Genomic DNA, 22,320 nt, shown 5'->3' with positions numbered 1-22,320 from the left:
GTGCGGGGAGAGTTAGGGAGTTCGGGACGGACATGCACACACTGCTCTATTTAAAATGGATAACAAACAAGGCCCTACTGTAGAGCACAGGGAATTCTGCTCAATGTTATGTGGCAGCCTGGGTGGGAGAGGAGCTTGGGGGAGAATGGATACACGTATGTGTATGGCTGAGTCCCTCTGCTGTCCATCTGAGACTATCACAACATTGTTAATCGGCTATGTGAAAGTGCAAATCGCTCAGTCCTGTCGGACTCTTTGCGGCCCCATGGACTATACAGTTCATGGAATTTTCCAGGCCAGAATACTGGAGTGGGTAGCCTTTCCCTTCTCCTGGGGATCTTCCCAACCCAGGGATCGAACCCAGGCCTCCCGCATTGCAGGTGGATTCTTTACCAGCTGAGCCACAAGGGAAGCCCTTAATCGGCTATACTCCAATATAAAATAAAAAGTTAAAAAAAGAAGCAAGTTACAAGTCATGCCCTCATTCAGGGATTAGTGGGGATCACTGGGGGTTTCCTTAGAAGTCTGTTTACCACTCGCAGGAAGCCATGGGGGTGTCTGGACAGGAAGGTGATGTGGTCCAGTGTATATTTTCAAAGGCTTACTTTGACTTTCTGGAGAATGAGTGGGGATTGGGCAAGGCTGGAAGCAGGAAAGGCCAGTGGGGGCTTCTGTAAAAGACGATGCCTGTCTGGGCGAAGGAGGTCCCAGCGGAAGCAGAGACATAGCACCAAGGGGCCTTGTCAGTGGACAGGAGGTGGGTGTGAGGGGAGAGGAAGCCTGAATGAGTTCCGAGCTTGCTGTGACCTGAGCGTCCTGCCTGTGGGATGATGGTGCCCTTGACTCGTGGGATGTGTGCTCCGTGTTTTTCTCCTGCGGGAGACAGGGTGGCACCATCTCCATCCTCCTTAACCAAGGTCACACATTTGCTGGATGGCTGGCCAGCACTAGGAGCAGCGGCCGTGAGCAGAGAACAGATGTCTCCTTGTGCCGGGCTGAGGGACTGACCCCGTGTCCTTGGTCTCATTAGTCTGCCCACGCTCAGGCCAACCAAGCCAGGATGCTGGAAGCTGCTCACCTACAACTGGGCTCGCAAAGTCAGCCAGAGCTGGAGAGGTCTAAAGGAGTGTGTGTGTGTGTGTGTGTGTGTGTGTGTGTGTGTGAGATGCTACATTTGGAATAAGGTTCAGGGCAGGGAGAGTTATTAAAACTGATTCTAGAATGTTAGGACAAATATACATATATACCTGCAGCAAATATGAGTTTCCCAGGTGGGTCAGTGGTAGAGAACTCGCCTGCCAATGCAGGAGACTCAAGAGATGCAGGTTTGATCTCTAGGTCAGGAAGATCCCTTGGAGTAGGAAAGGGTAACCCACTCCAGTATTCTTGCCTGGAGAATCTCATGGACAGAGGAGTCTGGCAGGCAAAGTCCATGGGGTCGCCAAGAGTTGGATACAACTGCATGTGCACAACAACACACACACACACACACACACACAGAGGCAAATATATTTCAGACAAACACTATTCTTTAACTAAAGAATACCACCTCCATTAAATATTTATGTGCTATCGGTGAAAAAATAAAGAAATAGATAATTAAGTGGCCATTTATCATGTCAAACTCACTGCTAAGCACTCCACAGATACGCCGTTTAATCCTCATAACAACCCAGTGAAGTAGGTACTAGTGTTATCCCATTTCATTGATGGGAAAACTGAGGCTTAGAGAAATCAAGCAACTTGCTAGAGGTGACTGAGCCAGGGAACAAGTTTGACCCGATTGTGTGACTCCAAATCCATGTTCTTAACCACAACCATCCCTGTCCGTGGGATTTCTCAGGCGAGAAGACTGAGGTGGGTTGCCATTTCCTTCCCCTCGGCATCTTCCAGTCCCCGGGATCGCAAAGAGTCAGACACGACTTAGCGACTAAATAACAACCACCACAAGCACCATCTGCCTCCCACTGTGGCTGGTTAAGGATCCGTTTCCCAGTTCCAGGGTTGAAACAGGGGCAAGAGCTTTTCTTCCAAAAAGTGGGTCCAGACTTGCCAGAGAGGAGCAAAACAAAACTGTTCCTCTCACCACCCCAAACTAACCGAGGACACAGCTGGCGCCTTGAGAGAGGAAGGGTTCAGTTCTCACCTATACAAGCGGTGGATGGAGCCCCCTGGTGGTGATAGCTGGGAAGGGCAGCGGGTGGGAACAAAGAGCTTGGTGTTAGACAGTTAATGGGGGCACAGATACACAGCAATGTCCTGGGGCAGAAAGCCAGTTCCCTGGAGTCAGCCTGCCCCCAGGCAAAGGGCCAGGGCACATCTCCGTTCTTGGGGTCCACGGGGTGCCAGGTCAGCCAGGCGTTCATCAGAGGTGATACGTGCCAGTAACCCAAATGACATCACCAAACAGCAGCCACGCTCTTATCATTCAAACCTAGCGCCTGTACCCAAATTCAGACTCCAGCACATACCATACTGGGATCATCTTGTTTACAATTTAGGGCCTAGGATGTGGACTAATGTAGAGGTCAGTCTAGCAACCAAGAGGGCTGATCTCACAACCAGATGGTTTTTGCTTAGGGACAAGATACCATGTGGGGGATTTCCTGGGGACCCCACCCACATTATAGTTGCTCAGTAGTGTCTGACTCTTTTGTGACCCCACGAACTGTAGCTTGCCAGGCTCCTCTGTCCATGGAATTCTCCAGGCAAGAATATTGGAGTGGGTTGCCATTCCCTTCTCCACAGTATCTTCCCAACCCGGGGACTGAACCTACGTCTCCTGCATTGCAGGCAGATTCTTTACTGCCTGAGCCACCAGGAAAGCCCACTTACATAGCTTCCAAGGCCCAATTTCAGGGGGAGTCAGACCAGGGGCCACTTATAGGCAGTGCTCCGTAGCTTGGGGAGCTCAGAAGAGGAGCCAGGGTTTCTGCTTGGTGACTTGGGGAACGTGTGACATCAGGTTTTGAAAACATGATACCTTGGGTATTTGTCCCCCTGTTTTGAACCTCTTGATCAGGAATCACAAAGTGTGTTGACTCTGGGCATAAATATAGAAAGGGAGTTGACAAATCGAGTCCCTGAAGATCTGTCCACATCACTTGCAGTGTTTTTTCCTGGGGTTGTAAGAGGCCCCCTTCAAGGGGAGGGAGCTGGGGAGTCGGTTGCCTGTGTTCTATTTCCAGCAGCTATCTCCGACTCACGGTGTGACCTTGCTGAGGTCACAGCTATGTTTTCCTTGCTGGGGGAGCATCAGAGGTGGCAAACCTTGCATTTTCCCAAGGAATGAGAGTCCTGGAATATGGGGAGGGGTTCCCTGCATCCCACGAACCCTAGTCATGTCTGTTCCTGCTTTTATTCATGAAAAATGGCTTTTGATTTAAATTCAAGGCACCTTGGGGGACACTCAAAGCAAGAAGCAAGGCGTTCCTGCCACAGCAAGACTTATGGCCATTTTTATATGCACTGTCTCTCCAAACACTTTCCAGCTCACGTTCCAAACCAATATTTCCCCACGTGGCCTTCACATCAGCTGTGAAAGGGGAGAGGGAAGGTATTTTCTCTCTAGTTTCAAGAGGAGGCAGTCAAGGCCAAGAGTGTCATTTCTCAGCATTCTCCTTACCGAGGACCCTTTTATTATCTTACCACTGCACATCCCCGTTTTGCAGGCCCTTGCTAAAGGCTCTGCATTTATTAGGTAGAAATTCACCTGTTTCCATTAATCAAAGTCACCAGTTTCTGCTCAGTGCAAAAGAACTAGGGCTATCACTGACTTCATTGCCAAGAACTGTGGCATTTGCTCTGGGTGACCTCCTCATAGATAAAGCCTCAATTCTCACCAGAGTTTTTGAAATTCTGCAGAGTTGATCTTCAGGCATCCCAGGCTGGGTAGTATTTCCCCAGAGAGATCGAGCAGCCTGTGGAAAGTTCTATAGCCAGAAGTGGGGCCAGGACCAAGTCCAGGAGCTTGACACTCAGGCCAGGGCTCCAGCCAACCAGATCAACTGGCAGGGAAGGTTGATACACACTCAGACACACAGGCACATGCAAAATGGCAGCCCAGTCAAATGCAGGTGCCCTGTAGCAGTGATGTTAGGGGCTCAAACCAGTAAGAAATAGGTTCCCCTCTATGCTGGAGTGAGGAATCAGAGCTGAGCTTGAGGTTCGAGGAGTGGAGAGTATAGCAGATGCTTCCAGAGTGGTCCTGGATTGTTGCAATGGGGGGGACCTGTTTGTTCTGTCACTGGCCTTTGCTTTGACACTGCAATAACGCATCATTAACACCGCCAGAGACCAGAGTCGGGGCTGAGCTCTTGCAGCTGGGGACGACAAAGACAAGAGACCCCAAGAGAGTGGGGACAGACAGGAAACTCAGGAGGTCTGGCATGGAGGCTGGGGGTGTAAACAGGACCCCAAGTCCCTCAAAGCTTCCCCCAGGGCTCTGTACCCCTTCTTTCCCAGGGTTCCTGCAAACACTCATTCTCTGTTGAGCCCTTGGCTCAATCCCAGAGGCTCAGGGTTTTGATCCATTGGAAAGCATCAGGCCTCACATACCTTTGGAAAAAGGCCGAGGGCTTAGCTTTGCGGCTTCAGAATTCAAGCCTCCACCAATCTGCTTGGGGCCAGGGGCCAGGGCCCAGGGCAGGGTATTGGGGGCCTGCTGCCCAACAGCTGTTGCTAGGTTATTTTGGTCCAGTGGGAGCTTATCAATTACAGGACATTTGGACCAAAATAGCCAACAGCAGAACCATCTCTTGGTGGCTCTGTGAGGACTTCTCCTTAGAAAAGTTTCTAAAATGGGGCTGGAGAGGGAAGGGAGTTTGATTTGAGGGGTGGGTGAAGTGAGGAGGGCTAAACTCACATACTACTTGCTGTCCTCTCTGACCACCTACCTTTGGGGACCAAAGCTGGGGTTTTGCTGGGGAGAGGGTAGAAATTAGCAGGGAAGAGCTCATCCTTAAACTCTTTCTCTTGACTCTGTCTTCCTCCCCACAAGCTGGAGTCATACATATTACTGTCTCGCATTTGACAGACGGGGTGCACGGGGTCCAGAGAGGAGGAAGCACAGGTACCCGGGCCACACAACGGGAAACCCGGGCCTCTGAGCCCAGGCCAGGTGGCCTCTCGGTTAGGCCTTGGTTAGACCAGCAGAGGATCCGCGCCCGGTGGCTGCCAGGTCCCCTACACACTCGGGCCAGCGTGGAAACTGCTGACTGGTCCTGGCTTTCCTTCGGGCCACAGCGGGAGCCCTGGTAGCGCCCGCCTCGGTTGACCCCGCCAGCCTCCGTGAGAGGGGTTAAGTGCCAGAGGAAACGAGGTAGGAAGGTCAGCCACCCTGAAGCTCCCTGGAGCCCGCTGGAGCCCCGCCCAATGCCGGCTCGGCAGACCCGGGCACGGCGCCCCCCCCTCCCCCCGAGAGCCTGCCAGAATTGCACCGGGCGCAGAGCCAGAGGGACACAGGTCGCGCTCCCGTTTGCAGCAGGGGTGGCGCGCGGGGAGCGAGCTTTGGCACCTGGCGGGCGGGGGGCAGGGGGGGCACGCCCCCGACACGCCCTCAGAAATCCACTGGGGTTGGGGGCTCGTGGGAATTGAACTTGGTCGTCGAGTGTCCCGCGCCAAGTCTGCGCGACAGGTCTTATCGCCCGGTGACGGAAAGAAGCTGCCCGGGCGGGGCCGCGTTTGGCGACGGCCACTCCGCTACCCTTACCGCTCCCGCCTCTCCTCCGGGATTTTCCAGCGGGTTAATTTCCTGTTCGGGTAAATCCTTCGCGAGTCCGTCGCCCCTCCCTCCGTGGTCCCCAGTTCCCCCACCTCCGCCCCGGCCGCTCGGGCTCCCGGGGTAGGTCCGCGCTGCGCTCCATCGCCCCCGCTCTCCCGGGCGCACGCCCTCCCGGCGCCCGGCCTCCGGGGTCCCGCGAGCCGCCCCGCGCCAGGGCTCAACCCGAGTCGCGTCCGCGTCGCCGCCGATCGCGCGGGCCCAGGCCATGCGCCCCCGCGCCGCCCCCCGCGCCCCCACCGGCGCCGCCGCCGCGGCGCTGGGGCTCTTTAGCTTCCTGCTGCTGCTCCAGCCCGGACACGCGTGCCCCGCGGGCTGCGCCTGCACCGACCCGCACACCGTGGACTGCCGCGACCGCGGACTGCCCAGCGTGCCTGATCCCTTCCCCCTGGACGTGCGCAAACTGCTGGTGGCTGGTAACCGCATCCAGCACATCCCCGAGGACTTCTTCATCTTCTACGGCGACCTGGTCTACCTGGACTTCAGGAACAACTCGCTGCGCTCGCTGGAGGAGGGTACGTTCAGCGGCTCGGCCAAGCTCGCCTTCCTCGACCTCAGCTACAACAACCTGACCCAGCTGGGCGCCGGCGCCTTCCGCTCGGCCGGGCGGCTGGTCAAGCTAAGCCTGGCCAACAACAACCTGGCTGGTGTGCACGAGGCCGCCTTCGAGACCCTGGAGTCGCTGCAGGTGCTGGAGCTCAACGACAACAACCTGCGCAGCCTCAACGTGGCCGCCCTAACCGCGCTCCCCGCGCTGCGCACCCTGCGCCTCGACGGGAACCCCTGGCTCTGCGACTGCGACTTCGCCCACCTCTTCTCCTGGATCCAGGAGAACGTGTCCAAGCTGCCCAAAGGTGAGTCTGCGCGGGGGAGTGGTGGGGGGGGGGCGGGGGGAGGGGGACAGAGGGACAGCGCAGGGAGAGGCTGCGACAGCCGGATAGCCTCGGGGCAGCCCTCTGGGGCAGAGACCTGGTCGCTCATGGCCACTGCCCTGAATGAGAGCTGCTCCAGGTGTAATCCTCGCACGTTCCCAGCCTGAACTTTTCCTGGGACTCTCCTAGGGAAGGAGAGTGGGGAGGGACACATTGGAATTCTCTGGAATTTCTGGGCCTTGTTGCTATGCTTTTCCCTTTGTTTACCTCCAACAATGTTTGGAACCTGGGTTTCCCAGATCGTCTCATGGGGCTTGGGCCCCTAGCACTGGTGGAGGTAGAGGTTTCTAGGTGGCTCAGTGGTAAAGAATCCGAGTTTGATCTCTGGGTGGGAAAGATCCCCTGGAGAAGAAAATGGCCACCCACTCCAGTATTCTTTTCTGGGAAATCCCATGAACAGAGGAGTCCGTGGCGTCGCAAAAGAGTTGGACAGGACCAAACAACAACAATATCAATGATGGATGTGCCTTATTTCTGGGCCCCTCCTAAGTGGAAAACTCCCTACTGTGTGAGCAGCGACTCAGCACTCTGAGTGACACTCAGCACTCTGAGTGTCACTCAGTACCCTGAACATGGAGAGAGAGTGCACCAGTTCTAAGAGCTCTCTAATAGCTTCTGGAGCTCAGTGGTTTTGATTTCTCAGCTGCCAATTTGCTCTTCTGCCTAAAAGGGGTAAGGAATATTCCTGGTGAGGAATAAGAGCAGCCTGCAAAGAGCCAGTGATGCAGTAAAGATTTGCAGTAGCTTTTCAGTCCAGATGTGAAATTGCTGAACAAAAATCTCCTGGGCTGGGACACCTTTTGCTTGCCTGGTGCACTTTTTCTGTTGGTGACATAGACATACGTGCCCAGCTGGCAGACAGGAACATAAGGGCACAGTAGGTAAGGGGCCCTGTGAAGGCCAGGAGGAAGGAGGCAAAGGCAGAACTGGAAAGAGGGGACCCCAGCATCCATAAGGATGAGCCCTGAGCAGGTGGACTGTCCTTACCTTCAGTGGATTCCAGGCTTCCACTGGTGAGCATATGAGCGTGGTCCCAGCAGTGAGCCCTCAGAGCCAGACTCCGCCTCCCACCTTGCCCCTGGGGCTTGGCAGAATAGGAAGCAGAGCTGTAAGACCCACAGTGAAAAAGGTGACATTGATGTGGATTTATCTTTGAGAAATATATATATATATATATATATATATATATATATATGTATTTCCATTTATTGAGAATTCAAGGATGCTGCTCATCTATGTCCTGAATTCCTGTGCTCACTTATTCATTCTGAACTGTCACTAAACACACATCCCAGGCAATCATTTCTCTCCTGAGCTGGCACTTTCAGCCCAGGCTGGCTCTCCCACTCCAGCAAGTTCTAAAAAGACCTGACGTGCAGGGTGCAGAGTCCCCCAGCTTTACACTTTGCCTTCATTTGCTGTCTGGCTCCCCAGACCCTCCCCACCAGAAGACTGTCCCGGAGACAGGAAGGTCCAGGTGCAGACCTCATTGTGGAATGGGGGTTCACCCTGGGTTTGACAGCTTCTGCCTTTGCTTCTCGGTGGTGTTGGCATCATGAACCCCCATTGTCAGTTGAGGGAGTATAATTGGTTCCCACTGTTATTCACATGAGGACTTGGTGTTATGGGTCAGGAGCTGTGAATTTCAGTCTCAGTTCTGCCATGGATGGCTGTGACCTTGACCAGGACATGTGTCATGTCTGGGTCTCAGTTTTTTTGTTTCTAAAGTACTTTAATTGACCTCTGAGGTCTCTATAGAGCCCTGGATTTGGAAGGCATAGATTGGAGTTCTGGCTTAAAAACTGAGTGACTCTAGGCAGGTCACTTAAGTTCTCTGAGCCTCCCCGCTCTTTCTTCTGTGTGAAATTGGGACACAGGAATGCTGACCAATATGTCCGACTGGTGATTGTCAGTATCAGAGTCATTTAATGTGGGTAAATGAATGAGCAGTAAAAATAGAAAGGGCTTTCCAGGTGGCTCAGAGGTAGAGAATCTGCTTGCCAATGCAGGCTATATGGGAGAGGTGGGTTCGATCCCTGGGTAGGGAAGATCCCCTGGAGTAGGAAATGGCAACCCCCTCTACTATTCTTGCCTGGAAAATTCCATGGACAGAGGAGCCTGGAGGGCTGAAGTCCATGGGGTTGCACAGAGTCATACGCGACGAGGCAACTAAGCACCCATGAGCACGCAAGAATAGCAAACGTTATTCTTCCTCTTGTCCATAATATAGGAAAGCAAAGAGCCACCAGATGGAGACGTGGGGGTTAAGGATGGACAGGTCCAGACCAAGGAAGAGTGTCCAGGCCCTGGTAGAGGGTTGGTCTCATTCAGGAAGGGAAGATGGAGGCAGCAGGAGGTCAGCTTGGGGGCTCCCGGCGTCTCATGGGGTGAAGCACTGAGAACATCTGTGACCTCACTGCCCATGGCCTGTGGCCAGAGCAGGGTCTTAAGCTCTGTGAACCAGAGCGGGGCAGTGGGTGGGGTGGGGTGGGTGAGTGTGGATCACCTAGTCTAGGCCTTGAGGCTAGAGAGCTGGGTTCTGATGTAGACTCAGATTGTGACCCTAGGCAAGTCCCAGACCTCTCTGTGCCTCCGTTTCCCTGCGCTAACTTCAGACTGAAGAACAGAATCCGATAGCAGGTTTGTGGCCAGGGTTATGTGAGGTCCTCTCTATCAAAGGCACAGTGATTTTAGCAGAGTAGGTGATGGGCAGGCATTAATCACTCCTTTCCCTTCTCCTCATGCATTCGGGCCTCTCCTATTTCACAGAGGCGTCTGGCAAGGGGCTGAGAGCGCAGGCTCCAGCCCAGACCTGCTTGGTTCAGATGCTGTCTCCCCCTCTCACTGGTTGTGTGTGCTTCTGCCTTCCAGTTTCCTCTCCTGTAAAATGTGAATCATGCTAGTACCCACCTCACAGGGCTGTGGGGAGGATTAGAAGGGTAGCCTCTATAACAGGGTCCCCAGCCTCTGGGATCTAATGCCTGATGATCTGAGGTGGAACTGATGTCATAATAATAGAAAAAGTGCACAATAAATGTAAATGCACTTGAATCATCCCCAAACCATCCCATCCCCTGCCCTCTGTCTGTTGATAAATTGTCTTCCGTGAAACCAGTCCCTGGTGTCAAAAAGATTGGGAACCATGGATCTACAAGGTATACACGGGAACTACCAATAAGCATTAATGCTGTTATTACCCTGTTTTGTCCAGAAGGCCTGGAGAGCTGATGGGAGTGACTTGCCCAAGGTCATACAGAGAGTTAAATGCAGTTGAAGGAGGGGTGCATCAGGACCTCTTGGCTCCTGGCCTCCCGGAAGTTGGAGGCCATCCACTTCCTGCCAAGGAAACTAGGCGCCTTGGGGCACAGGCTCTAGGGCTTTCTAGGCAGGGCCTAAGTAGGAGAATTCAGAGGAAAGAGCAGAGACCTGCCACCCTCCCAGCAAAGCCCTTGCCATCACCTCCTCTGTCCCTTCCTCCTCCAGAAAAGCAAACCAGGCTGAACCAGTGACCTTGACGAGCTCTGACAGCACAAAAACACGATGCCTGCCAGGTGAGCCTCTGCGCGGATGGGAGCGCTTGGTCACTGGTGGAACACCACGGGGTTGGCCGGTCCCCTCTGTGCAGACTCCTGCAGGGCTCTGCTTTTGGGGGCAGAGGGGTCTGGGGGAGCCAGCCTGCCGGGGCTGGATCTGAAGGAAGGCTCACCGGCCAACTTGGCAACAACAAGCAAGCAAACAAACCCCAAGCAAGAAAACAAAATCCCAGGATGGTAATTCACTCTGAATTTCAGGTAAACAAATGCATAACATTTTAGTATAAGTATGTCCTGTGCAACGTTTGGGATATTCACACACATAGAATTATTTGTTGTTTTTGAAATTCACATCACTGGCCATCCTGTGTTTTATCAAGTGGATTCCCTGATAGCTCAGCTGGTAAAGAATCCACCAGCAGTGCAGGAGACCCCGGTTCAATTCCTGGGTTGGGAAGATCCCCTGGAGAAGGGATAGGCTACCCACTCCAGTGTTCTGGCCTGGAGAATCCCGTGGACTGTATAGTCCGTGGGGTGGCAAAGAGACAGACACGGCTGAGCAACTTTCACTTTCACTACCTTCTGGTGGCAGTTTGTGGTTTACCAGGGCTGTCTTTTTTAATAAAAATACCCATGCCTGGCAAGTTACCTTTACCCACAACTGGCCACTGGGTGTGAGGTGCAAAGAAAAGAAGTGGTTTGCACAAGTTCACGCTGTTAGTGGCTGAGATGAGCATGCACTCAGGAGTGTCTGACTCCACTCTTGATTCTTTGTGATGGCCTAGAACAGGAGGGTGGGAATAGCCCCTGCTCTGTTCTACCGTCCCTGACTCCCCTGGGGGACAGCTGGCTGCCCTTCCAGCCCCAGAGTCTGCTCCTGCTCTGGTGGTTCTCCCAGGAGCCAGTAGCTTCTGGGCCAGGTAGGACACTGTGCCCTCAAGGGAACAGTGACCATCCTTCTTTGAGTCCACCTGCAGACTCAAAGGAGCTCCAGACCTGGAAGATACAGACATGGGAATTCGCTCAGGTGACAGTGGGGTAGAGAGGGAGAGAAGGGGAGGGTCTGGGAGACAGGGAAGTGGCAGGACAGCACCCTTCTTGGAAGATGAGTCCCTCCCGTTGTCTTCTGTTCACAGCAGCCCAACGAGGTGGTCGGAAATGAAAACACCCAGGTGATGAGGAGCCTCTGTGTGCTGACCCCTGGGGAATTTGTTTGACATGCAGATTCCTGGGGCCCCAGACCCACTGAATGTTGGCCTGGTGGATGAGGCCTGGGCATCTGCATTTTAGGTGCTGCCACCTCCTGGAGGGCTTCCCAGGTGGCTCAGTGGTAAAGAATCAGCCTGCAGTGTGGGAGAACTGGGTTTGATCACAGGGTCAGGAAGATCCCCTGGAGAAGGAAATGGCAACCCACTCCAGTATTCTTGCCTGGATAATCCCCATGGACAGAGAAGCTTGGCAGGCTACAGTACATGGGGTTGCAGAAGAATTGGACACGACTTAGTGACTAAACAACAATATTCCCTGAAAGGGGCTTGCAGTGCACACTCTCTAAGCTTGAAAACCGCTGCTGGAGGGGGCAGGCTTTGTGCGGCAGCTGTGGAAATGCTGTGTGACGTTGTAGGACTTTCCTGTCTCTCTGTGCCTCAGATTTTTCTTGTATAAACAAAGGCATGTGAGTGGGAGGATTTTAGGGTTCCTTCCAACTCTAAAATTCTATGGTTTCAAGGGAAGGGAAGATAGTCTGTGTCTTAAAGGTTAGGAAGCTGAGGCCTGGGGAGATCAGGCCCCTCCAGAGACCCCACTGCTAGAATCCGGGGGCCGCAGCCTCTGTGCGGTAGGGGAGGGGATAAGAGCACCTAGGAAGCCTGGAGTTCTGGGCTCACAGTTCATCCCACGTGACCCAGCCTTGCTCCTGGAGCCTCGGGCAGGAAAGGCCACTGGGTATAAGGAATCATGATTCTTTACCATGAGTGATAAAGAATCTGTATGCCAATGCAGGAGATACAGGAGATGGAGGTTTGATCCCTGAGTTAGGAAGATCCCCTGGAGTAGGAAAAGCAACCCACTTCAATAATCTTACCTGGGAAGTCCCATGGACAGAGGAGCCTGCTGGGCTACTGTCTATGGGGTCGCAGAGTAGGACACGACCGAGAGACTAAGCACACGTACACACATCTTACTGGGGCTTCCCAAGTGACCCTAGTGGTAAAGAACACGCCTGCCAATGCAGGAGACATGAGAGACGCAGGTTTGATCCCTGGGTTGGGAAGATCCCCTGGAGGAGGGCACGGCAACCCACTCTGGAGAATCCCATGGACAGAGGAGCCTGGCGGGCTACAGCCCACGGGGTGGCAAAGAGTTGGAAGCGACTGAAGCGACTTAGCAGACACGCCCAGAGTGCACATTTTCCTTATGCTTACACACCTAAGAGAACCACGTTCCTGGCAGAGGCAGATCGAGGTCTCACTCGCTCTTTCAAGTGGCCTGCCTCCTGCTGTCGACAGGTCTGTGCGTGTCCTGGTGCGACAGGCGCTTGTGTTTCTAACTTGTCTCTTAATTAGAGTTGAGTCCTCAGTGTCACTTTTCAGCATTCCCAGTGTCCTGGCTGGGTGTCAGCTTTTATGGGCATCGCGCTCTGGAGTCCTGGGGAGAGTCGGCTGTAGACGTGACCCAAGACAACCGCTTGTCTCTTTTCTTGCTGGAGTGCCCCACCCGGTCCTGCTACTCTGTCCCAAATGCTGGATCTTTCTGGAAACGACACCTTCATCCTGCTGCTGTTGCTGTTTAGTTACTAAGTCGTGTCTGACTCTTTGTGAGCCCGTGGACTGTAGCCTGCCTGGCTCCTCTGTCCATGGGATTTTCCAGGCAAGAATACTGGAATGGGTTGCCATCCCTTCCCCGGGGAATCTTCCCGTCCCAGGGATTGACCTTGCGCCTCCTGCATCACAGGCTGATTCTTTACCTCTGAGCCACCTGGGAAGTCGGGGTGCTCTATCAATTAACTCAAAGGGCGACCTCATTGCTGGGCCAGTGGGTCAGAGGACCTGCCTCTCTGCCTGGCTTGGACAGCCCTGGGGGAGCAGTTGGCAGTTTGCTCTGGAGAGCGCAGTGGCACTGTTACCTGAAGCTGACCAGCTGCCAGCTGTCTCAGATCCCAGAAGATTTAGGCCTTTCAGCCAAGTGGCTGTCCATTGCCCACTGTCCCAGAATCCTGTGGTCCCCGATGTAGCTGAGAATGAGGTGCTTGGCCGGCCTTGTCACTCCCGGGCTGGCGGTGTGATGGTGGCTCAGAAGGACCTCCATGTAGGCTGGTTGTCATGAAGACCTGAATCAGACGTATTTGTGGTTACTTGAGTCAAATCGTATCCTGAACATGGTCACTGTAAGATCACAGCAGAGTGTGTCACTCTAGTCCTGGGACTGTCCTGGGCTCCTGCCCTCAGGTCTTCGCCCAAGCTGTGCCAGCCACTTCCCCAATTCTCCCCCCACCCCCACCCCCCACCTTCCCATCCTCATCTCTACTTCTCTGCCTTTCTGGTTCCTACTTAACCTTCCAGCCTCCAACCCTCTGGGCCTCGAGGCTTCATGGGAGGCTGGCCTGTGCAACCTGATTGGATCCTGTATTACCTCTATGATCACTGCTCGACCTGCCAATTTGCAGGTCTGGCTGGTTTTGAGGGCACAAAGTGTGTCTTTTTCTCCTTGAACCCCCAGCAGTTGGTGCACTAAATGACATGTTTGGAAACCTTCTGACGGCTTGCATTGTACTTGGAACAAACCAGCTCCTTCCTGTGTCCTGAGAGGGTCCATTCACAGCCCAGCCACACCAGCCTTCTTCTGTCCTGGGAATACAGCAGGGGCTGGTGACCAACCAGGACCTCCTAGATTATGGCTTTCTCTCCTGCTGAGGCGGTCCCACCTTCCCATGGCTGTGTCTCCCTCATCATCAGGTCCCCATGAGATGTCCCCTTCTCAGAGAGGCCTTCCCTGACCACCCCACCCAAGCAGGACCATCCCCACCCTGCTCATTGTTGTCGTATCTCCTTGTTGTGTCTGTGGCGTCGTGCTCATAGAGTCCACATTATCTTGGTCACAAGTCTTGTTGCTCTAGAAGCATGAGCTCCAGAGCCACACATTCCCTGCAGTGTCCCCAGTAACTGGGCCGTGCCCGGCGTGGAAAGGGCTCTGAGGGGCTGCAGGCATGTGTGAGTGGATGAATGCACACTCCTGGGGCCTCTGTCACAAGGGCCATCAGGGGATAGGCCAACATCACTGCCCTTGGCTTTTACCCCCACCAAGTAACCCCTGCCCGCCTGTGGTCAGCTAGAGACACCCAGATTACCTTTCAGCAGGGGCAGAGGCCTGGAGTAGGGGTTCTCTGGGCTCCATTAGCAGATTCTGCTCAAACCCTCAGGTGGTTGCTGTGAAGGAGGGAGGGGGCCAGCTGCACCTACCCCATCTGTGAGAGCAGTGCTGGCAAGACAGCAGGGCCGCCTTCATCCCGGGAGTCGGTGAGCCTCTGCCCTGGCGAGGTGCAGGGTGAGTGGCTGGGGGAGAGGGTTCAGGACACCGAGACCACAGATCTGTTTACCCTGCTTATCAGAAACCTGCTTCGTCTGGCGTAAGCAAACAGAAAGGTGTCTTATAAAGATGTGGGTGTCGCCAGGAGCCCAAAGTCCTAAACAGTCAGGCCCAGGGAGCTCGCGGTGAGACCTAGGAGGCTGCAGGAAACACAGCACCTCACTCTTTCACTCTCTGCTTCTCACACCATCTCTCTTTAACTTTTTATTTTATAGTGGTGTGTAGCCAAAGGCAATGGCACCCCACTCCAGTACTCTTGCCTGGAGAATCCTATGGATGGAGGAGCCTGGTGGGCTGCAGTCCATGGGGTCACGAAGAGTCGGACACGACTGAGCGACTTCCCTTTCACTTTTCACTTTCATGCATTGGAGAGGGACATGGCAGCCCACTCCAGTGTTCTTGCCTGGAGAATCCCAGGGACGGGGGAGCCTAGTGGGCTGCCGTCTATGGGGTCGCACAGAGTTGGACATGACTGAAGTGACTTAGCAGCAGCCGATTAAGGCCTTCCCTGGTGGCTCAGAGGTAATGAATCTGCCTGCAATGCAAGAGTTGCAGGAGATGCAGGTTTGATCCCTGGGTTGGGAAGATCCTCTGGGGGAGGGCATGGCAACCCACTCCAGTATTCTTGCCTGGAGAATCCTATGGACAGAAGAGCCTGGTGGGCTGTATACAGTCCATAGGGTCTCAAAGAGTTGGACACGACTGAAATGACTTAGCACACATGCACACATGGCCGGTTAACAATGTTGTGATAATTTCAGGTGGACAGCAAAGAGACTCAGCCATACATATATGTGTATCCATTCTCCCCCAAACTCCCCTCCCATCCAGACTGGCACGTAACATTGAGCAGAGGTCCCTGTGTGCACATCGTCTTTTATTCTCCTCTTCATATATTAATAGGCTTTCTCAGTTTTTTCCATCCATGTGACAAAATAATATGCTGCTCCATTCATGGGACCAGCTGAGGCCAGGCGAGACTGTGCTGTCCTGGTTCCAATTTCCAGATCTGAGAGGAGGCTCTGGGGGGCGGAGCTTAGGGATGGGGGCTGGGCAGACCACCCACTAGGCATCGAGCTTGGCATCCATAACTCTGGCCGGGCTTCCTGTGAGCTCATCCTGGGCCCTGGTGTCCCCTCTGTCAAATACAGGTAATAGCATCTGCCCTTTGACCTTGAGTGACATCATATGAAGATGCTCAGAGTACAGCTTCCTCCAGCACCGGACATAGAAACTGTTGTTTTCTTCCTTATCCAATTCATAGAAATGTGGACAAACAGGCTTATAAATCCCTCTGGATTTAAGCATTGCCTGTTAAATCCCAGATGTCCAAAATCCATGCAGACGGACATTAGTCGTGTGTTCACAGCACGTCCTCCCAGGGGCTCTCAGCCTGTCCCCTCTGCTTCAGAAGGTGCCCAACAAAGACTCCCCAGTGCCTCATCTCCTTCATCCTCCAGGCTGGCCATGGGGATAAATGCCAGAAGCAGGAGTCAGGACCTCAAAGGAGCTGTGGGCCACTCAGGATTAAGGGGCAGCTTCCCAGACATGAACCCAAACCAGAGATCTAGGAATTGGGTTCCTGTCCCTAATTCTTTGTTGGCCAGCAGTCGACCTGAGTGTCCTCTTTCTCAGTTGCTCTCGATAATGAACAGTGACCCCAGATGCCCCTGGGGGCTGTAGGTGGGAGTCCTCAGAGGAGGTGGGGCAGAAGGAGAACCATAGGCACATTAGAAAGAACTTGGAGCTCTGGGCTGACTAGACTCCCCAGAATATAGTGGTGTCTGAGTTCCTCTGTCAGCTGCAGACCCGGGGGCTGGATGACCTGGAAGGCCTCTTCTAGCTCTCATTCTGGCTGGCTCTGCATCCTCTCCAGCCAGCCTCCTCCAGGTCATGGAATGAGCAGGTCTGACAGCCCCTTGTCCCCAGCGTCCAGCAAAGGTCTCCTGGGCGGGCTCCCTTGATGCTGGCCCCACCACCCTGGCAGCTCTCTTTCAAATCAGCAGGTACAAGAGTATGTTCTCTTCTCCTGCCCCCACCACATTATTAGAAAGAATGGCATTGCTTTTTCACAAAACAGCAAGGAGATGATATCTCTTTTTAATATAAGCTTCCCTGGTGGCTCAGATGGTAAAGAGTCCACCTGCAGTGAGTGAGGCCTGGGTTCGATCCCTGGGTTGGGAAGATCTCCTGGAGAAGGGTGTGGCAACCCACTCCAGTATTCTTGCCTGGAGAATCCCCATGGACAGAGGAGCCTGGTGGGCTACAGTCTGTGGGGTTGCAAAGAGCTGGACACAACTGAGCGACTAAGCACAGAGAATCATGAATGATTATCTGCATCAGAAACGAAGATGTCACATGGTCCTGTTCAGGGCCTGAGGACTTAGAGCTGAAGGTCAGGACACCTGCTGCCACGTCCTTGACCTGGGCAGGTCACCTGACTTGTCTGGTATGTGGTTCCTTCATCTGTAACCGTGAGGTTTGTCGGGAACATCAGGGAAATCCTGATGTAAAAGGGCTTTAGGAAAAAATGGGGGTGTGGAGACATGGATATGATTGTCTTTTATTTTTTTTACTTTGCTTTTTTCCCATGTGTTATATTATATATTGGAGAAGGAAATGGATATCCACTCCAGCACTCTTGCCTGGAAAATCCCATGGACGGAGGAGCCTGATAGTCTTAAAATTACTAATGGAAAGCTATTTAGATTTTTTTTTTTTTTTGAGTCTTAAAACCAGATTAGGTGCTATTTATTTATTTTGTCTGTGTGGCATGTGGAATCTTACTTCCCCAACCAGGGATTGAGCCTGTGCTCCTGGCATTGGAAGAACAGTATCTTAACCACTGCACTGCCATGAAAGACCCCTGAAATGACTATCTCTAAGGATGAAGTTTTATACTCACAGATGTCTAGAAACAGGAGAAATGGAAGCCATGCAGGGCCACACGGGGAAGCAGCAGGGATGGTCAGGAGGCAGATGAAGTAAAAAGAAAAACAGATGAGGGTCTTTATTGTGGTTTTTGCAGGAAGGAATGGGTGAGGCAGGGTAAGCAGAGGAGGCAGGTTTAAGGTTGGCTAGTTTGAGTAATTTCAGGAAGCTCTCATTAAAAGGGTGATCCCTAGCTATCTAGTACCTGGCCCTGCAGTGTTTTAGGGCAGGAAGATAAGAGTCTGGGATTGCAAGAATCTGATCAAAAGAGGGGGGTGGGATATCAACTGTGGTTGGTAGTTTTGCATATCAAGGGTGTGCTCATTGCCAAGGATTTAGGAACTGGACAGCACTGGGAGGGACAGTCCTTCCCCAGGTGGCAAGGCCCCAAGATGCCAAAGCTAAATAAAATATAGAATGTAAGAATCATGATGAATATAAGGGTCATTGGCGATATAATTGAGTGGTATTTTATTTAATCCAACATATCCAAAATGTTATATTTTCAACTTGTAATCAAAAGAACACTCAGTTATTCATGAGCTATTTTCCCATTCTTTATTTCATACAAAGTCTTTACAATCTGGGTGTGTTTTATACTTACAGCACATCTTAGTCCAGACTGGCTGCGATCAATTTCTCAACATGTGGCTGGTGGCCACTGTAGTGGACAGTATAGCTCTAAGTCTACTAGTGTCTTCCAAAGGAATCAGCGCCAGACTTACTCACTTTACAGGTGAGAACGTCAAGGCACAGATGGGTTAACCTAACTTGGCCAAGGTCACCAGCCAAGAAGTGACAGAGGGAGAGATGAGCCGGGGTCTTTGTCACTAAACATTGCATGACTTATCAAATCTCATGTCAGAACCAGGTCCCTTAGGCACAAACCCACTCTTTTGTCCACAGCTCCTGCTTTAGGCTTAGAACCAAACTTAGTGAGCCTTGCTAACTCAGAACCTTGACTTGGCTGAATCAAAGGTGACTTGAATATATTAGTGGAAGTCAGAGTAGACCTGTTGAAAGCAAGTACACCTCCTACTTTAGGCTCTTCTGAGACTTTATCTGGAACAGTGACCCCTCCCTGCTTGCCAGACAGATATCAAGTTGTGTCTTTGCTTTGCTCAGAACTCTCCAGTAACTCCCATGTTGCTGAGATTAGAAGCCAAGTTTCTTCCAAGGGCTTCCGCACCCTCTCTGCAATCTGACCTCCTTTCTTTCTGGCCTCATTTCCTACTACTCCCCTTTCATTCACTCTGGTCCAGGCACCCAGACCCTGTGTTGTTTCCCAAACGTCACAGGCATATTCCTGTCTCAAAGCCTTTCTGTTCCCTCCACCTGGACCGCCCTTGTCCTGATGTCCACATGACGTTCCCCCGGCTCCTTTTAGCTGCTTGCTCAAATGCTCGTGGAGCCTTTGCTCCCAGCCCCAGTGAGCTCTGAGACCTGCCACCTCCAGTTGTCTTTCTCTCCCTACTCTCCTTTTTCTTTATTACACCTGTCACCTCCTGCTGCATAATACATCTTACCAATTGACTTGTGGTCTGTCCGTTTCCCCTCACTAAATTGTAGTCATAAATTATTTTTTCCACTGTTTTCACTCCAGGGCTGGCATGTATTAGGTACTCAATATGTATTTTATTTTTTTGACTGTGCTGTGCGACATGTGGGATCTTAGTTCCCTGACCAGGGATCGAACTCATGCCCTCTGCATTGGGAGTATGGAGTCATAACCACTGGATCACTTGGAAAGTTCCCTTCAGTATGTATTTGTTGAATGAATGAATGGCTCATTGATGGGTGCTAACACCAGGCGAAGGGGAGAAGAGCAGAGAGGAGGCAGTCTCTAGGATCACCCTCTTATTTAGAGGAACTAGTTTGGTAAACTGATTTGCATCAACGTGTTAGTGATTTGTGAGTTAACCAGGAATAGACACAGTAAAGGCAGAAGGAAGGGACCTCTGCTTACCACGGAGACATAGTCTGCATAGAATTTCAGACATGGGGATGCTCAGATGGAGGAGGCCTCATGGGAAGGTCAGAACCCCAGGCCTCATCAAATTACAGCTTCTGAGCAGTTACCTGGGCTTCCTGTCTCTTAAAAGATGCCAGATATTCTTTGTATTTGGACAGCAAGAGCATGTTGACATAAGAAAATGGATATTTAACTAAGGAGAGATGTGGAAGGACATAATCCCTGTTGTCAGATGTTTGAGGATCTGTCCTGCAATGTAGGAGACTTGTTTTGGCCTCAGAAGATGGACCTGTGGCTTTGAACTACAAGGAGACTGATTTTGATGCACTGTAAGGAGGAAGAGCTAGCGGTTAGGGCTCTGCAAATGGGCTGCCTGGGTACAGAGTGAAATTGCCATCCTTAGAGGCATTCAAGCGGAGACCAAATGACCGCTTGTCAGTGGTGCTAAAGGGAGCATTAAGGAATGGGTGAGATTTCTGTCCACGGTGCTTCAGTCCTCTGAATCTGGCTTTCTGAGGTTGTTTTCCTTTTCTCCTGGTTCTCTGGCTAGAGAAGCATGTCTTGAAGGAAGCTCCAGCATGCTGGAAGTCCAGTGACTGTGTCTGTCTTGATGCCTGGAGCAATTGCTCCACCTTTCTTTATTTCCCTTCCTCGCCCATGCTTCTTTCTTTCTTTCTTTCTTTTTAATTTAATTTTTTAACTTTACAATATTGTATTGGTTTTGCCCTCTACTACAAAGCCACAGTCATCAAGACAGTATGGTACTGGCACAAAGACATAAATACAGATCAATGGAACAAAATAGAAAGCCCATGCTTCTTTCTGAACCTAAATAGACAAAGTTTTTAAGTCGTGCAGCTGGAGAGAGAGTCAGAGCTCCTAGCCCCTTGCTTATTGCAGGTCTGGCTCTGCTTACGCCAGTCACTGTAGGAAACCAGATCAGTTGCCAACTATCAGAACTGGTTTCCAAAATGTATCATGTATGTACAGTTCAGCTGGCTTAGTGGTAAAGAATCCACCTGCCAATGCAGGAAACATGAGTTCAATCCCTGGGTCAGGAAGATCTCCTGGAGAAGGAAATAGCAACCCACTGCAATATTCTTGCCTGGAAAATCCCATGGACAGAGGAGCCTGGCAGGGCTACAGTCCATGGGGTTACAGAATTGGACATGAATTAGTGACTAAATAGCAGCAACAACAACAACACCATGTCAGTTCATGTTCAGCTCCCTTTGAACCAGGATACTGGTCTTTGGGGGCTCTCTCCTAAGCCCACATAATCCAAGCTTCCAGACACAGCAGGAATGCCCCCTGTATATGCCACCAGCTTAGTCCCTTCACTCACCTGTGAATATGTGTCATCCTTCTGCTCTATGCTCCAGAGAGCCCGGCTCCAGGGGCTCTGTCACTAACCATCACGTGGCTTCCCAAATCTCGTATCAGAAACCAAGGGCTCTTAGTTACAAACTTATCCTCTTGGGTCCAGAGTCTCTAAATTACTCAGTGAGCTTCCCTGATCCAGAACCTAGTTTTGGAGGGTGTAAACCAATGATGACTTGAATAGCTTAGTGGAAACCAAAGCAAGCTAGACACCTGTGAGGACAAATTCAGCTCCCAGTCTCGAGGACATAATAGTGCACCTGATAAGGGCTCTGACCTCTTGGAGTGAACATTCCAGAAGACTCAGAAAAGCTTAGATAATAGGATTATCTTGTCTACTTTTCTTTCAGATAGGAAACTGTGGCTCAGCGACACTGAGTGACTTGCCCAAAGTCACACAGCAAACTAGTGAAAAGCCAAGACAAGTGCCAAAGCCCCTGTCTCCTGGGCTGGGTGATTCCCTCACCTTGCAGGGCAGGCACTGGAGGGGGTTCTGCATTTAGATCCACTGTGACTGGAACCCTGACCCTTTATTTACTAGCTGTGTGAGCCTGGGCAGATTGCTTAACCTTTCTGTGCTTCAGCTTTCTCATGTGTAAAATATGTGCTTAGTCACTCAGTCGTGTCCGACTCTTTGCAACCCCATGGACTGTAGTCCGCCAGGCTCCACTGTCCATGGGGATTCTCCAGGCAAGAATACTGGAGTGGGTTGCTTTGCTATCCTCCAGGGGACCTTCCCAACCCAGGGATTGAACCCAGGACTCATGCATTGCAGGTGGATTCTTTACTGTCTGAGTCACCAGGAACTCAAGAACTCTGAACTCAAGAACTCTGAAGTGGGTAGCCTATCCCTTTTCTATGGGATCTTCCCGACCCAGGAATCGAACCGGAGTCTCCTGCATTGCAGGTGGTTTCTTTACCATCTGAGCTAGTATTCACAAGTCTGTCATATGGGTCAAAGCGTATGGGTCAAATAACCCCTGTCACAAGCTTAGCACAGTGCCTGGCAAACAGAAAGCTGTTCATAAATGCTGACTGTTACTATTATCAGCTGTAGATGAAGGCCTGTGTTACCGCCATAACAATGTGCAGTTCCAGAGGCTCACCCTGAGCCACAGACATGGCTATCACTGCAGGTGCTGGATCCCGGGGTTCCCTGTGGCCCCTGCTGTCAGAGGAAAGTGAAAGAGAAGTTGCTCAGTCGTGTCC

The 22,320-nt window shown here is 52.0% G+C and overlaps 1 protein-coding gene across 2 annotated transcripts in view; it reads left to right on the top strand.

Moving 5' to 3' along the window:
- Positions 1-2,261: 2,261 nt before the first annotated feature.
- The window catches only part of LRRC38 (leucine rich repeat containing 38), a 39,516-nt gene continuing 19,457 nt past the window's right edge, over positions 2,262-22,320 (top strand). Inside the window, exons 1-2 of one of the 2 annotated variants that reach the window (XM_086342491.1) lie at positions 2,262-6,633; positions 10,195-10,262. In XM_086342491.1, the coding sequence (XP_086198617.1) occupies positions 5,988-6,633; positions 10,195-10,220 (672 nt within the window). In that variant the 5' untranslated portion in view covers positions 2,262-5,987 and the 3' untranslated portion in view covers positions 10,221-10,262. The remainder of the gene's footprint in view (positions 6,634-10,194; positions 10,263-22,320) is intronic. The other variant, XM_086342490.1, reaches the window with a different exon arrangement.

The sequence above is a fragment of the Bos grunniens genome, chromosome 16 (assembly GCF_055505025.1).
Source record: "Bos grunniens cultivar Pamir isolate PY7600 chromosome 16, Bosgru_T2T1.0, whole genome shotgun sequence".
NCBI classification, from domain to species: domain Eukaryota; kingdom Metazoa; phylum Chordata; class Mammalia; order Artiodactyla; family Bovidae; genus Bos; species Bos grunniens.
This window is presented reverse-complemented; position numbering and strand designations above follow the sequence as displayed.